The 17,053-nt window shown below is 38.3% G+C and overlaps 1 protein-coding gene across 5 annotated transcripts in view; it reads right to left on the bottom strand.

Annotated features, from left to right (window-relative positions):
• Positions 1-17,053, bottom strand: part of Smc6 (structural maintenance of chromosomes 6) — a 77,286-nt gene that overhangs the window by 49,529 nt on the left and 10,704 nt on the right. For all 5 annotated transcript variants that reach the window (XM_087216677.1, XM_087216675.1, XM_087216678.1 and 2 more), the window contains exons 3-8: positions 14,440-14,557; positions 12,153-12,258; positions 6,472-6,608; positions 5,312-5,373; positions 2,640-2,720; positions 1,555-1,656 (exon numbers count right to left, since the gene is read on the bottom strand). In XM_087216677.1, the coding sequence (XP_087072803.1) occupies positions 1,555-1,656; positions 2,640-2,720; positions 5,312-5,373; positions 6,472-6,608; positions 12,153-12,258; positions 14,440-14,557 (606 nt within the window). The remainder of the gene's footprint in view (positions 1-1,554; positions 1,657-2,639; positions 2,721-5,311; positions 5,374-6,471; positions 6,609-12,152; positions 12,259-14,439; positions 14,558-17,053) is intronic.

The following is a 17,053-nucleotide window of genomic DNA, read 5'->3' as shown; positions in this document are numbered from 1 at the left end:
GACAAGCTGAAATGTTGCTAAAGACTCCTCTGGCTTTTATTTATTTATTTATTCATTCATTCATGGAGACAGGGTCTCGTTATGCAATTCAGGTTGTCCTTGGACCTACTATGTAGCCCAGGCTGGCCGCGAACTTGCCGCGATTCTCCTGCCTCAGCCTACCAAGTTCTGGGATTACAGGCATGCGCCATCACATCTGGCCCCAACTGACAAAGGAAACAAAAGATATAAAATTATGTAACTCTGGTGAAACTGAGTGTACTGGATGAATAGCTATAAGGTGAGTTCTCTATCGGATAAAGCTGGATATTCAGGAATAATTTTATTATATAAAAAAATATTTAATAAAATATAGCCGATGTAAAAACAAACTAACTGAAGTCATAGCATAAGTGATTTAAAATTCAAGCAATATAGGGCCGGGGATTTAGCTGAGTGGCATCCCACCTGCCTCGCAAGTGCAAGGTCCTGAGTTTGCTCCCTGGTACCAAAAATAAATAAATAAATAAAAATAAATTCAAGCAATATGCATGACTGCCAAGTTGGTGAGTACTCATGTGACAGCTGCGACCACATGATCAGTTGCTTTAAGAATACTGCTATGATGAATCACTTACTGTACATAATTTTAAATGTGCATTAGGGTTAATATCAGTTTGAGGTTTGTGTTTATTATTTCAGCAAAATAAACACTACAGTTTTCAAACTATTTATAGTTTGCCTTATGGTGGAATCAGTCACGTAACATATATCTTATATGAATATAAGATATTTTCATGTCTTCTAGTACAGGAAAAAAGGCATATGCATACCACTATTACAGAATGAAAAGTAAGAGTTAATAAATATCCTGAATATAAAAACCATCCTTCATAGTCTGCTACAAAAATATTACCTTTCTAATGTGAAATAGGAAGAAAAGGGGCAAAGGGGAAGGAAGTGGGAGGGCTAGGGGAAAGGATAGAAGGGAATGGGATTAATATGAGAAAATGGAAAAATAGGAACAAAATCTTTGTAAATAGGGAGGAATGGAGGGGTTGAAGGGAGGGCAGGGAAGGAGGATAAATAAGAACCGAGAGAGATGATGTAAAGGTGCAAATTTCCAATGATGAATGTCATTATATTGTATACCTAAAATGTACCAACGATTAGAATGAATAATCAATAATGCAAAATAGGAAGAAAAGGTTCAAAGTGGTAAGGGTAGTGGGAGGGGCAGCGGAAAGGGAAGAAGGGAAAGGAAAAATGATGAGAAATGGAAAGAATGGAAATAAAGTCTTTGTAAATAGGGAAGGGTGGAGGGGGTGAAGGGAGGGCTAGGAATGGGGAAAAAATAAGAACCAAGATGCATCATGTAAAGGTACAATTCCCAATGAGAAATGTAATTGTGCTGTATAACAAAAATGTACCAATAAAAGAATTTAACAAGAAAAAAAATATATATATTACCTTTCACAGATATACAGATCAGTACACAGGTTTATAATATTACAATACAATTTACCGTATATACTAAAGGATTTTGGCTCATCTCAAAAATTTACATTAACAAACCTCTTCCCCCTGATTTATCTGCTCCTTTGTTCTTTCTTTTGTCTCCATAATGTATGAATAGTCTTCCTTCATCTGTTCAAGTTGGGTTGCTTTCATGAAGAACTGTATCAACAAGAAAAACACAATTAGGAGTCTATAAAATTACACAGAACTGTAAAAAATGAAAAGAGGAATTTATTCTGTGAAAATTTTTGAGTTAATTATGTAAAAAGATATTAAAAGCATAAGCACAAACACAAACACAAACACAAAGGAACACATCTTATTTCAGATGCAAATTTACTGAACGGTCTACATTCATAATTGTGTGTTCATTTGCAAAAGCTCTTCAAATCCTGAAAGACAAAACACCTTTGGGTATGATGGTAACACAATTTTCAAGTTTCACTTTCATCAATACTTCCATTTTTCTTCTAGCAAAACTAACAGGAACCATTCACATTTTTTAATCCTTTTTTTTTTTTTGGTACCGGGGATCGAACTCGGGACCTTGCGCTTGCAAGGCAGGTGCTGGAACCACTGAGCTAAATCCCCAGTCCCTAATCTTTCTTTTTAAAAGAGGAAATACCAAATTCATTCCAAAAGCTATAGAAGTTTTAGTAATAGTCACAGTTTGCTAGCTTTTTAAGCTTTAAATAATTTAAAGTTTACAAGTTATGCATGCATGATCAACTATTCCCTTGTATTTCATTAAAGTTTCATTTTAGAAGATAATCCATTTTTTTCAGAATTAAAGTCAACTAAAAGCAAGTATAGTAGGTCCCTAACTTACAAATGAGTCCCGCTAAGAGAGAATGTTCATAAGCAGGACTGGTTCCTAAATCCGAGAGTGAGTCTTACACAGTACATCTGTGAAAGTTTGCAACTCGAATGTCCCTAAGTTGGGACTTACTGTATTTATCAGGAAAACTATACTCACAATTTCATAATTTTCTAATCTATTCCAATACAACTGTATTACATTAAGTGGTTGAGTATGAGGGGGAAAAAAATCATAGTATCTATTAGATAAGCAAGATCAATGACTGGGATGTATCTGTATGGATTTGGGGGTATGTCTATTTACGAACTCTGGTGACACTTACTTTGTATTTGTCGCCCTCATTTTTAGACTGCAAGAACTGCTTGCTCATCTCTTGTGTTAAAACAGAAACAGGATTATCTACCTGAAACAAAAGATCAATTTTTAATACTTCACTTTAATCCCTTACAGATAAATAAATTGAGGTATACAATACTATACACTATGGTATCATCAAGAAGACTAAGTACTAGGCGAAGGTTGTAACATCAGAATAAAAACACAAAGAGAAAATGTTAGAAATTTTTTAAAGGTTCAAAATTTCATGACACTGTACCACAATAAACAGTATGGTTAAATTTCAGTATTTAACATCATAGGAAGGCACAAGCTGAAGAACAATCGGAAGTGCCAAGATCTGTCGGTTTTTCATTTTCATCTGTTTTTATAGATTATCACTCTTGTGTCACTGAGATCACAGAGTGGGAAAGCCCCTGCACCCTGTGTCTGGCTGAACTCCGTCCCTAACCTACACACTTCGGGCCAGTTACGGAGCTTTTCCAACTATACCTAAAAGTCCAATTCAGTTATTTCTAATCAGAATTATGTTAACAAGTATTACTGATTTTTCTTACAGCCATGCTTTAAGATTTCCCATATGTCGTTATTCCTTCATGAAGATATGGTAAAACAATGGAAATAATGAGATCATTTCTATTTTTTTGGAGGAAGACTTATTTTAAATAAGTCATTGCTTGAATTAAACTACCTAAACTATCAAAGTACTAGTTGTAAAAGTATAAAAATATAGAACTTGTTTCAAAAAATTCAGGGTTACTATTCAATTACATTTTTAGAACCAATAACAAAGAAATTTACATGTTAAAAATAATCTTTTCGTAGTTACAGGCCATGTGGAATCAGTATAAACAAGACTTAAAAACCCTTAATTTTTACCATCCATAAATTAACAAATATATAATCAGTTAGTAAACCAATGGTTAAAACATTTCCTTTAAAACACTGGGTCATCTCTTCTAAGATAATAAAAAAAATGTATGCAGTTATAAAGAAATCTACATATTTAAAATTTTTAAAGATTAGACTGATTGCCACACATTTTATAGTGCCTCCCTACATGTTAATTTCACTCTGAACTGACTTCTTAAAAGTTCTTAAAACCTTATATACTAGCTTTCATGACAGACATGCTAGTACCGACTCTGGATTAACATCTTCACCAAAGCAGTCTTTGCTCTACACCCTTCTATTTCTTAAAAGGGGTTCCTGGTCCCTTCCAGCTTTACCCGGCAGGACTCTGAACAAGAAAGGCAAACTTCAAACAAAAGACAAGAGAGGCAGGCAACAAATGTGATCAGGTACTTAAGGACATTACATATTCTCCTCCCGCCTGGTTACTCTAGACTCGCACTAGCTCCTGGAAAAGTAATGCAAGCCACATATACAACATTAAATTCTTTTGAAGCCACAATAAAAACTCAAAAATAAAAAGGTAATTTTAGTAATATATTTGAACCCAATAATAAATTTATATTCAAAATATTATTTCCTTAACAGGAAATCAAAATTTAAAAACTGAGCTATCCCTTTTACAGTAAGTCTTCAAAATCCAACATGTGTTTACTGTCACAGGTGTCAACAGAGACGATCCTGAGTGCTCAGTGTCTATGTGGACAGTGGCTACTGCCCTGGACAATGCAGCTCTAAGCCACTTGTACTTTGACCAATGAATTTGAACCTTTAGTTATGAATGAATTAATCCATGTAAGACAACTAAAAGTTATGATAATAATCTTCAAATATTTCAAGACAGAATAGGTTTTATATTTCCCAGGGGAAGCAGGAGCTTAGAGAAATAACTTTATTCAATTTTCCGGAAAGTGAAAACTTTCTAATGAATACAGCTGCCCACCAGAGGTAAGAAACCTCGGGCCGAGATGACTTCCCACCGCTATCCCCTGCAGGGACACCTGGTAGAGATTTCACACAGGGCATGGAGTAGGCGACTATACTGAGATGACCACCAAGACTCTTCTAACGCCCACAACCCGTAACTAACTTCTGGGTTTTCTCTTCTGTCTAAAAAAGTGTCCTGTGATCTAGTCTGAAACATATTTGCTGTTATCAGCTTCTCTCCAGGTTTTAACAAGCATTGTTCCTAAACATGTGCAGTCTGATAATGGAAACCTACTTGCCACGTGCGGCTTTTCCCACCCAGGTGAAATGAAATACAGGTAGAGGTTCAATTTCTCAGTCACACACTTATGTGATGAAGAGCCAGTGGCTAGTGGCTAGCCCAACCAACAGCACAAATACAGGACATAGCAACCGCTTACAGAAAGCGGTTCAGCCCATCTTTGTTTTACATCAAACTGGGAAAGAGATGCAAGCTGTTCTTTTTCTTTGATGCCTACTTTTGGTATTCTTAATCCCGAGGTGAGGCCCAAAGTGTAAAGTACTAGAATTAAACAGGGATAACTGGATTCCAATCTCGGCTCCACCAGTAACTACCTCTAGACAAACCTTAAGTATTAGTTTACTTTTTATGACTCCCCGTTTCTTAAAACATTGGTAATTTTTAAGGAACTTCACAACTGTAATAGTATATACTCTCCCAGTGGTCAATTTACTCACATAAGGGTATTTTAATTATTTATATACATACCACAAGAGAAATCACACCAGAAAACAACCAGCTGCATATTTAGCAATTACCTGGATGTTAAAATGATCAAGAACTGCAATCAGCTCTTCTTTCCTAGTAGAAACCACAGCACCTAGTTAGGAGAAATACATAAAATGACTAGATTACTTGTAGGACAATAATGCAGAAAAACATTTATAATTACTTATAAACTATGAAGATTAATTATGATCAAGGGTTGCAATCAATTCTTCTTTCCTAGTAAAAACCATGGTGCCAAGTACAGAGAAACATATAGAGTGACCATACTGCTTCTAGAACAAAAACAGAAAAAATGTACAATTACCTATAAAAAATAAATAATTTAGTTACCTTTCGTTGTGTACCACAAAGAAAAGCACCACTAAAAATGCTTAAGTGTGAATGAACTAGGGTGACATTCTAGCCATGGCACAGAATACAGAGGAAGAAACTGGTCAGGTGCAGTAATAGTGCATACCATCTCCTGTAGCTAATTTACTTTGTTCCTCAGCTATATCCTTTTTTTTTTTTTTTTTTGCTACCAAGGATTGAACTCGGGTCCTTGCGCTTGCGCAGCAGGCGGCAAAACCACTGAGCTAAATCCCCGGCCCGCTACCTCCTCTTTTTAATAACTGTATAAACACTTTCCTCCTCCTTTACACCCTTTTCTATCTTGTGTTACTGATCTCTTTCCATAAGCTCTAGAAACTACAGACGTGAAATAAGGTGTGTCTTAGAACAAAGTGGCCCTCTATTTCAAACTGCCCGGGTTACTCCAATCATGGTGTTGCCACGAGAGACAAGTATGTGTAATGTATGCATGTACCTACACATGTGTGTGTGTACATACACACAACTGACCCTGTTACAAGAAAGGGGTTTCAAGAGCCTGGGAAGAAGCACCTCTTCAGTGGATGCCAGCACAATCACTTAACTCTTCTTGAGTATTCACTAACTTGGTACTTGGGGTTAACTGGCTCTAGGAGGTGCAATCTATGCCAAAACAATGAGGAGTTCCAAACAAATTGTTTTGGTGGTAAGTCACAAGGCAATCACACCAAGTTCTAGTGTGTGTGGTGAGTACCAGATAAATGAGTACAGGACAAAATTTCTGCATCAAAATGCACTGAATATCAAATTCAGTGAATTTCAAAGCAGTAGAGTACTAAGTTATGACTGCATATGAAACGAGAAGAAAATCAAAACAAACCTGTTTGACTTTTCAGTTTATAGGATCGACTTCCATCCATGCTGATGTGCTGCTGCACAACTATGGAGTCACCATACACATTTGCTCTATAGGCATCATCTCCTCTGTTTCTCAAAGTGACTGTGATATCCGCTGAGCTAGAATAATGGGGTGAGGCTAAGTCACACAGAGGCACAGTGCAATTACAGTGCTAAGTCACTCACTAGATTTTCAAATATCCTCAGAAGCCCCTAATAATCTGACTCATCCGTTTGAAAACTGGCTTTACACCCACAGCTGATGGCCAACAGCTCACCAGAGAACAGTAAAGATATTGTGCATGTCCAAAAAATGTTGAGAATAGACTCTCATGAAAAATAACTATTCTATGCAAAGCAAAAATAGTACATTTGCACAAAAACACTCAATTTTGGTTGTTTCAAGTCATATACGTAAGTTAGATTTTTTTTTAAGGACTGTATAATCAAGTCATGTAGATAAAGTCTACATTTTCCTATAAGGATAATGTAATCAACATTATACTGCCTGACTACTACGATTTACATAATAAACCATACCAAGAGTAGACCTTTAAAGATGATAAATAAAGAATTATGGCAAAGTAATAACATTTTCAATTAGATCAGAATTTAGGGAGGCAATTTTATTTCTTCAATTACTTGGCAATTTAAAAAAAAGTGAGCTAGGCATAGTGGCACACACCTATGATCCTAGCACTCTGGGAGGCTGCTGAGGGACTAGGATCACAAATTTGGGCCCAGTTTAGGCAACTAAGGAAGTTAGTGAGACTCTGTCTCAAAATAAAAAATAAAAAAAGGTGTGGGGATGTAGCTCAGTGCAAAGGCCTCGGGTTCAATCCCTAGTACCACACACACACACACACACACACACACACACACTCACACACACAAAGGAAGTATCTGAATACCAAGAAATATAAGCTGGGGAGTGTGCAGGAGGTGGGGAAAGGTTAACTCATGGGTACTAGGTTACAGTCAGACAGAAGCAAGTTCTGGTGTGCTAATGCAGAGGAGGGCCTACCACGCATGACGGTGATGGACCACACACTTCAAAGGCTAGAAGAAAGGATTCTGAGAATCTGTACCATTAAGAAATGATTAATTTCTCAAAGCTTTACTAGCATTACAAAAGATTTTAATATAGTATGATGCAGCTAAAACACATGAATGATAAGAGTACAAATCTGCCAGAGAGGCTGTCGTAGTTTTTCAGGTTAAAAAAGTCTAAGGCATTACTTATGTATATTTTAAGACATTATGGGGGACAATCTTCATTTGGCTACTCTAACTTCTATTGAAATAAGATGGCAGAAAAACAAAAAGACTTAGCAGAAAAACAAAAAATGTTGATGAAGGATATCAAAAAATACCTACTATATTTCCTTACACATAACATCAGAAATGTTTCCTTGATTCATATGATCCTATGCCCAAATGCCAGAAGTCCTCTGAAACAAAACTGTTTTAATTGGCAATTAATGGAACCCTTTAACACTACAACTTGTCTTCCTGAGTTTGTGACATACTCCAAAGCTCCCCCTTTGTAGAGGTGCAGGAAGCTGTACCAAGACAAGCTTCACTGTCAAGTACTGACGGGACAGCAGATGCAGGAAGGGCGTGCTCTGCTCTTGCTCTCCCACCCTCTCCTTCGCAAGGGCCCCGGTAGAAGAGGCCCAGCATCCTATCAGTCAGCATCCTCTCTGTGCACTGACCTAAAACTAAACTCCACGTAACTGAGCAATTCAGATTCTGTTCTGGATTTTAAATTCAAATTCAGAAAAACTGGGGCTGGGGAAGTAGCTCAATGATGCTGCGCCTGCCTGGCAAACGCAAGGTCCTGAGTTTGATACCTGGTACCAGAAAAAAAAAAAAGAAAAGAAAAACTGGTAAAATCCTAAAATAAGTCTATAGCTCACTGCATAGCTTTGTTAACTTATCTTTGTTATGGTAAGATATCAACATTAAGGCAAACTGGGTGGAGGATATACAGGAAACTGCAGTATCTTGTTAACACTTCTATAAGTCTAAAATTACTTTAAAATAAAAAGTTTCTTAAAATTCAAATTTAGAAATGATCAAGTCAAGAGATGGTGATTCCTTAGAGATGTAAGTTAGTCTCTGCAGCTATAGAACCTGGTTGGGGCATTCCACCTGATGAGGAAATAATCTACGCAGAAAAGCAGGAGTACAGAACAAACAAGCTCTTGGGGAACCACTCAGACAGACAGAAACAGCCACTCACCCATAGGTATTAGCAGGGAATCAGAAAGCCAGAGAACACAAGACCCCTTCCTTCCACAGCCACAGACTGAGACAGTAAGGCAGAAGTGCCTGCACACGTGAAGACACAGTGACAAAGACTAGGTTTATGAATAAGAAAGAACTCATGGGCTGGGGATTTAGCTCAGTGGGACCGTGTCTGCCTCGAAAGTGCAAGGTCCTGAGTTCGATCCCCCCGGACAAAAAAAAGAAAGAACTGACACTGTCTTCTAAAGAAAAGATAAAACAGTCACATGCACACCCATCACAAAGGAGGAGAAAATACACAGAGAATATAGCCAACAAGGGAGAAGAGTGCAAGAAGTAGAACAGAGGAAGGGCTTCAGAGCAGGCCCAAAGCACAGAAGGGAGCAGCAGACAGAGGCCGAGACACACGGACGGCCAGCGCACACACCAGACAGACCCAGAGACAGAAGACACCCTGGTCCTTCCGCGTGGTCCTTATGAGACCCACTTGCATCTCTAGGAAAATATACTTTTCCAGAGCTACCTTGAGTACATTGGTGGTTTTTTTCTCTCCAGAAAAATTACCAAATTAAAAAAAGGTTCGTTCCTCAAAAATTGTAATGGAAATTTTAGAAGTTTCTCCAAATGGAGTTTTTAAACAGGCGAAGCTCAGAACCATTAACTTAACTATAGGACAAGGGAAGGGCAAACAACCTGAGCTACAGACCACAAAAACGCTTTCATTAATGACTACGACTCCTCAGAATTAAGCTAACATACCTTATAAAAAGCACTTAAAAATTAAGTAATTACTCATATTTGCTCTCTCAGCATTATCAAACATGTCTCCTGATTAGCAAACACCACTCTATTACCTTCACTCCCTGGATTTCAGAGTTAGCGTTAGTAGGAACTTTGGGGCCCTGGTATCCTGCTTCTAAATAAGTTTAACAGCTAAGGAAAGTTTTTGAAACAATTACCATTATACAGTAAGCCTCGAAAAACACAAACTTATGCAAAGTGACAAGCACAACTATACAGGGTAGTTGTGCCTCCCTTTACACTAATGTGGCCTTTGCTGATGCTGAATTTGGGTCAAGAGCCATAGAGCCCCAGGTCTGTATCAATGAGAGTTCTCTCAGGAAGCAGCTATGTAAACAAGCAGTCCCACAGTAAACTTTGGTTTCTGAGCTCCAGAAGAACCTGCCTCGGCAGAGTAGCTAACAACAGCACCCGCCGATGGAAACAATAAACAAGGAAAAACTCATGCAGAAGCGCGGCGCCTCCGCTCCTTCTTGGGCAGGCCAGCTCCTCCAGATGAGTTCTCAATCCATAACTAGATAAATCAATAATATAAAACAGGAGCATGAGTTTCTGTCCCTCCATAATCTTTGTGCCACTGTGAATGTCAAAAATAGGACTACTGGGCCAGGAATTTAGCTCAGTGGTTCCGCCGCTTACCTCACAAGCAGAAGGGCCCGAGTTTGATCCCCAGTGCCAAAAAACCCACAAAAAAACAAAAAACAAAAAACCCAAGATTACTGCAAAGACCCCAAGGCCACCAGGGCAGTTTCAGAAGGGCTGAGGGTGGGAAGAGGAAACTAACATGTTCAAGGAGAACCTAAAAAGCAAGGCGTGCAAGACCTTGTGTGACTGAGGGATACCCCATGGGAGGAGCTGCACGGTGAGAACTCAGGTGCTGTCCCCAGGCTGCTGCAAAGGGCTGGAGCGTGACCAGACAAGAAGTGTAAGCTAGCACAAGCTAGTTTTTAAAATTTTAAACAGTACTCAGGACAGGTCTCAAAAAGAAGTTTCTGCTTTAGTCCAAGTACTTCCCAAATTGGAATAAAAAGTTTTTGAAGTATTTGAGACATAAAACACTTAGAGGTACATAAAAAAATTTTCTTCCTGAAGCTTATGTTTGAAAGATCAGTGTGGTATCTGGCAGACGAAGTGACTGTATGGACAACCACAAAATGAACAGTTAGGTATAATGAAGTAGAGCTGCGACCATGAACTCAAAGATGTTAACATAAGTACCTTTCTCCTTCAGACATAATTTGTTTGGGAGGGAAGAGAGGACCAGGAGAGACTTTGGGTGGGACTCAAATGAGATTAAGTGCAAACAGAAACTTCCCTGAAGAATTCTCATCCAAAAGTTCTCCTTCAAGGCAAAAAACATGGGAAAAGACTGTATCCTTACTTCTCTTGGGTTAACTTGGAATCCTGGCTTAAGGTTAAAATTCTTCTAAGACTTCTAAGCAATACATAAGAAGCTAACTATCCTGATTCACATCCCATCCTCATTCCACTTTTGAGTAATAAAGAAAATAAACGGATCAAACACTAAGGAAAGTCTGACATGAGAAAAAAGATACCAGCATTAATGTTCATAATTATAAAAGTCTGGGCACTACACACATTAAGGAAAAATAAGAAGACACATTGGGCCAGGGACTTAGCTCAGAGGCACCGTGCCTGCCTCACAAGCACGAGGTCCCGAGTTCGATCGCCGGTACCAAAAAAAAAGGAGACACATGCAGGTAGAGACTATAACACAATGGAACATTTAGTGGTTATTAGAAACAAGGATGCCTTCAGAAGTATTGGGAGTAGTATAAAAAAGAATAAAGATCAGCCTGAAGAGAAAGCTGCTATTGGGCAAAAGACAAGTCATGTCGGGTGTGGTGGTGCACGCCTGTAATCCCAGCACTTGGGAGCGGAGGCAGAAGGATCCCTATAAGTTCAAGGCCAGCCTGCATTACAAAGTGAGGCTCTGCCTCAAAACCAAAACAACAAAAAAAGACAATTTGTGATGGTGCAAACTGAACAATTTACATACAGTTACCAAAGGCAACCTCTAACAAAAAGAAATGTAAGTATAATGCCAAAAGAGTGGCAGTATGGCTATTCATCAAAGGTATCAAGCATAGATGGATCACAAACTTGTGACTGTGGTCTTCAAATCAAACTTATTGGGTAAAGGAAATAAAAGCAAAATCAGAGTACAAGATACTTTTGAAATTTTGTACAGGAACTCATTAGCTGGGCATGGACTCTGCGGTCTCCCTTCTCACATCAACATGGCCTTGCTGATGCTTGGTTTGCATCAAGAGCCAGGAAGGTGCAATGCTCATCAACGTTTCTTAAAACAGAATACATACATCTATTACTGCCACTTCTTTCAGAAAGGTAACAGAAGCAGGTGTGTAGGTGAACAGGCACACGGCAGCACATTACACAAGCTACTAATGAAGACAACAGGCAACACTGGGCCTTTTGGGCAACACAAGGCAAGAGAGAAAGGGAAAGACAGGAAACCTCTGCTCTGATGTGGGAGAGCACTTCATTTCCAGCCAAGGCCCCACAACTGGGAATCGCGGGCACCTGCTTCTGCCTAGAGGAAGGAAAACGCACCAGACAGCACACACTTACCTCTGCCCATCTTTGACAAAGCCTTTTAAAGAGGATCCCCTGTTGGTAGCGACTGCTTTTCCACCAAGCCCGACAATGAGAGCTGTGAGCACAGCACTCTTCCCACCTGAAGAGAGCAATGTCAAATAATTTACATTTCTTAAAGACAAAAGAAAGAGCCGACTCCTACAATTTAATGGGAAAAAACTTTGGAATGAATTAAGTCTCATTTTGAAATACAATGTTAAAATTTTAATTTTCCTCTGGTGACAAAACAGCAAACTTTAAAAAACCCTGTATGTACCATGAAATATTCAGCTCCACTATTAAAAAAATTAGTGTATTTTTGGAATCAAAGTTTTGCTACTCTGAAAGAAGTAGAAAATAACTGTTGTGATATCTTCCCAACCTAAAACTCTTACTGTTCCATCTTGGTCCATCAGCCCAATACAAGAACTTATCCTTCTATTTATACATATACAGTTATGTAATTTTACTACATTCTGATTTAATTATAATTACTACTTTTTCCCTAAATTCTCCGACATCAGAACTGTCTTTAACAATGCTTGAATTTAAGCTCCACATGGATAGGAACATTCCATTCGATGCTGCACTGCAGTAACACAGTTTCTGAGTGAGTGAATGAAGTAGGAAGAAATGAGCAACGTCATGTAGATGTTCATATGTGTTGTATAATTTTTATTAGTTCACCTTTGCTGTACATAATGACTACATTCATCTTGGGGAGTTGGCACATGTGCATAACATGTCTTCATTCTCTTTACATTTCTTTCCCTACCCTCTATTCTTCCTCCTTATGCAAAGACCCGATAATTATTATCCCTAATTTGAATCATTCACTTTGTAGCTCTTTGAAAAGTATACCTGCTGCCCTGATAGATATAAAATATCACAAGCTCTAATTTCAAAATTTTCCCAGGATTAACCAGAATACGGTAACCATTTTCTGAACTCTATGACCAGCCAATCAACTCTTATCAGCTCATTATCTCCCACGATACACCCCAAATCAGCCAACAAACACTGGTAATTAACCCAATGTAGTTCCCGGAATAACTTTCAAGTTCCTATTTTAACAAGTTAACTTTTAACAAGTTCCCATTTTACCAAATCCACTGACTCTACTTGCATTATTTCCCCTTCTATTAAACTGTAATAATAAAATTGCTTCAAAAGTTAAAAAGAGCAAAAACAGTCCCAAGTTCAGAACACAAGTTCTTTCTTTACTTTTCTTCCATGTGCCCTCCTTGTGGTAGTTACCCCTTTCTCTGTCCATCTTCTCCTAACAGCTACTTCCTTCCTGACTGAATGATAAGGAGAGAAGAGAGGGAACACTGGAGCCAACTGTGGCGGTGCAAGCACCTTGCTTCTTAGCCCACAGATGTACCGGGGTAGACGTCGCCAAGCCTCTCTCCGTGTGCCATCTCAGTTGAGCCATCCACACCTGGCGCCTGGCCAGCCTAACACAAGAGTTGCTTAACCAGTCTTTCTGCCCTGAATTTTCCCCTTCTAATTGGTCACACTGTGACCAATTTATTTCCAAAATTTTAGCTATGTCATCTGTTACTCAAACATTTTCACTAGCTCCCACTGACATGTGAGTTACACTCCAAAATCTCTATCAAGATAAAACCTGACTCTCTAGTGTTAGCCTCACGCTCCATGCAAATCTACTTGCCCAACAGTTAAGATGGGCAATCTCCGCCCAGAATATTTCCCAAATGAGACCTAACAAATCTCTAATTTTCACTCTAGTACCAGCACAAATATCATTAAACTTTTACTAGTCACCACATGAGAATTGTTACTTTCACATTTGGATTCCCATTCAATTCACTTGTGCTCTTTTACAATGTTTAGTAAAGGTAAGACACTGGGCTGCCTCAACTGCACTGAGGATAGCTTGTTCACTTTTGTGTGGTATAGACTCCAAGATAAGTAATTTTTTTTAAAAGTAGGAAATTACTGGGTATAATGACAAGTGCCACTTACTTGAGAGACTGAGGCTGGAGGATCACATGAGCCCATGAGTTCAAGGCTGGGCTGGGCAACATGAGATTCATTTTAAGAAAAAAAAAGTTTTAACCTACTGCTTGATGTACCTAAAACTGACCTAATATTTTCTTCAAAGGTAGCTGACAGTAAATACTGAGAATATTCACAACTACAAGTTACAGAACCATAAAACAAACACCTGTCAGCACTAATAGTTACTTATTTCAAAAAGCTAATATACACTCATCTCATTCCTCTTCAGGCAAGAAAAGAGGGTGAAAGGACTTACTTCCATTGTTGCCAACAACAAAGTTGACATTAGAACCGAACTTGAAGGGCCCAAGCATCGAATGGCACATGAAGTTTCTTAGTTGAATACTCTCAATTATCCCAACTTCTGCTACAGTCTAGTAATTAAAAACATGGGGAAAAGAATCAGTCACTTACACTTTGTATATATCTAAAATCAACCACATTTTACCAGACCTCCAGTAAGTTTGAACTCTATTTTAATGTCTCTACCTATTTTGATACTTTCTTTAGAAACACCTCAGTTCTTTTGGACACTTATCTTACTAGAAAGCAGAAAGTAGAACATCAGAAAACATGATTCACAAATTTTTAAGAACTAAGAAATTGTGAACTTTTTACCCAGTTTATGGCAATAGCAGCATCTTTTAGAATAAACTGAACATCAGAGACAAGACACACACAGGCTGATGTGGCCAAACTGTAACTACTGCATTGCTGTAAGCATCCTGCAGGTTGTCCCTCTAGTCACACCCACACCCACATTCTCTACCTCCTTAATCAGAGCGCCAAGGTTCTGCTTTTCCATTTCCGTAACTGTCTTTTCAACACTGAACAAATGGAATCATGCAGAATGTAACCACTGAGAATGGGTTCCCTGACCCCCAGCCTGATTCTCTGTTGCTGCCTCTAACAGTTTATTCCTTCAGTATTTCACAGTAAGCATGTATCAGACTGTATCCACTTGTTGGAGGATACTGGGTCATTTGCAGTTTTTAGCTATTAATCACAGTGGCTATTATAAACTTCTAAAAACATTCACGTACTGGTTTTGTATGAAAATAAATCTTTACTTCTCTGGGACAATGGCTGGGTTATATGGTAGTCACAAGTTTTGTTTTGTTTTTTCAACAGAAACTGACAAACTTTTCCAGAGTGTTGGTTATTTTATATTCCCTTTTATTTTTATTTTTCTATTTGCTGTTCACTATTTTTCCCTTTGGCCATTCTGATGAGTACGTAGTAATATCTCATTATGGTCTTTTCGTATTACCTCGATGCCAAATGATGGTGAGTATCGTTTTACGGGTTTGAAAGTATTGTATACAGCAGTGGTAGCGAACCTATGGCACATACGCCACAGCAGGCTGTTATGACTGAAAGGTCAAAAAGCTTCACCATCACTGGTATACTGTATTACCTGTCATCTGTGCATGTTTCTCCTCAGTAAAATGTCTGTCTTCTGCCCATTCTCAAATTCAGTTGTTTTCTTTCAAACTGAGGAGTTCAGAGTTCTGTATATATTTAGATACTAGTCTTTTGCTGGATATGTGGTCTGAAAATATTTTTTTTCCAAATTGGGGGTTTTAATTTTCTTTGTTTTTTTAAAACAAAGTCTTCTGCAGAGTACAATATTTTTAATTTTGATGAAGACCAATGTATCAAGTTTTCATTTTATGGTACATGCATTCGGCATCAGGTCTAAGACTCATACATTTATCTCTAAGTGCCTTATAGTCCTCTGCTTACACTTACATCTGCTACTCTTTGCTGCTCATTTCTAAGGTAAGAGCCTGAAGCCAAGGTCTACTTGTTTGGCTATCGGCGTGTATGCCCCAGCACACTAGCTGAAAGGTTACCTTCCCCACTGCACTCTTCTGCTTCTCTTTAGAAAGGAAGTCCATTATAATTCCTGTGGGTCTACATCTCGGTTGAGAACCGATCCTGCATTCTAGTGATCTATGTGTCTTTCCCAATACCAACATCACACCACCTTAATTAGTACTGCCATCTGGTAAAAGCCTTAGAGTAAGTAGTCATCCCTTCTACTTCGTTCATTTTCAGTATTAATTATTTTTGTACCTTTGTCCTTTCATATAAACTTTCAAATAAATTTTCCTATATCCACAAAAAATCTTGCTGGGATTTTGATCAAAATTGCACTAAACCTGTATATCATCTTGGTAAAAAACTGACATCTTTTCTGCTGAATTTTCCAATCTATGAATAAGTCTGTCTCTCCATTTACTTAGATCTTTGATTCTACTCATCAGCATTGCATAGTTTTCAGCATACAAGTCCTATACATATTTTGTTAGATTTAGACCTAAGTATTTTGCTTTCTTTTTCAAGACAATTGTTAGAGTGGTTTTGGATTCATAGTAAAACAGAGAAGACACTGAGATTCTCCGACTACCTCTTATCCCACATATGCGTAGCCTCCCCAACTATCAGCATGCCTGCCACAGGAGGACATTTCTTATTGTCGATGAACCTGCACTGACGCATCACAATCACAAGTCCTTAGTTTACATTAAAGGTTCATTCTTAGTGCTATATATTCAATAGGTTTTGGAAAAATAAATACATGTATGAATGTATTATTTTCAGTACTGGGAATTGAAGTCAAGGAGTAGAGTTACATTCCTGCCCTTTTACATTTTTACATTTTATTTTGAAACAAGAACTCCCTAAATTGCCTAAGCCAGTCTCAAACATGCAATATCCTACTGCCTCAGCCTCCCTAGGAGCTGGGACTATAGGGTGTGCACTATCATGTCTGGTTTAGAAAAATGGAGAATGGTATGTATCTGCCATTACAGTACTGTACAGTGTTTTCAGCGCCCTAAAAGTCCTGTCTTCCACCTACTCAG

This window comes from Heterocephalus glaber, unplaced genomic scaffold (genome assembly GCF_053883595.1).
Source record: "Heterocephalus glaber isolate CG9 unplaced genomic scaffold, H.glaber_assembly_v1.0 deba00001457, whole genome shotgun sequence".
Taxonomy (NCBI): domain Eukaryota; kingdom Metazoa; phylum Chordata; class Mammalia; order Rodentia; family Bathyergidae; genus Heterocephalus; species Heterocephalus glaber.
This window is presented reverse-complemented; position numbering and strand designations above follow the sequence as displayed.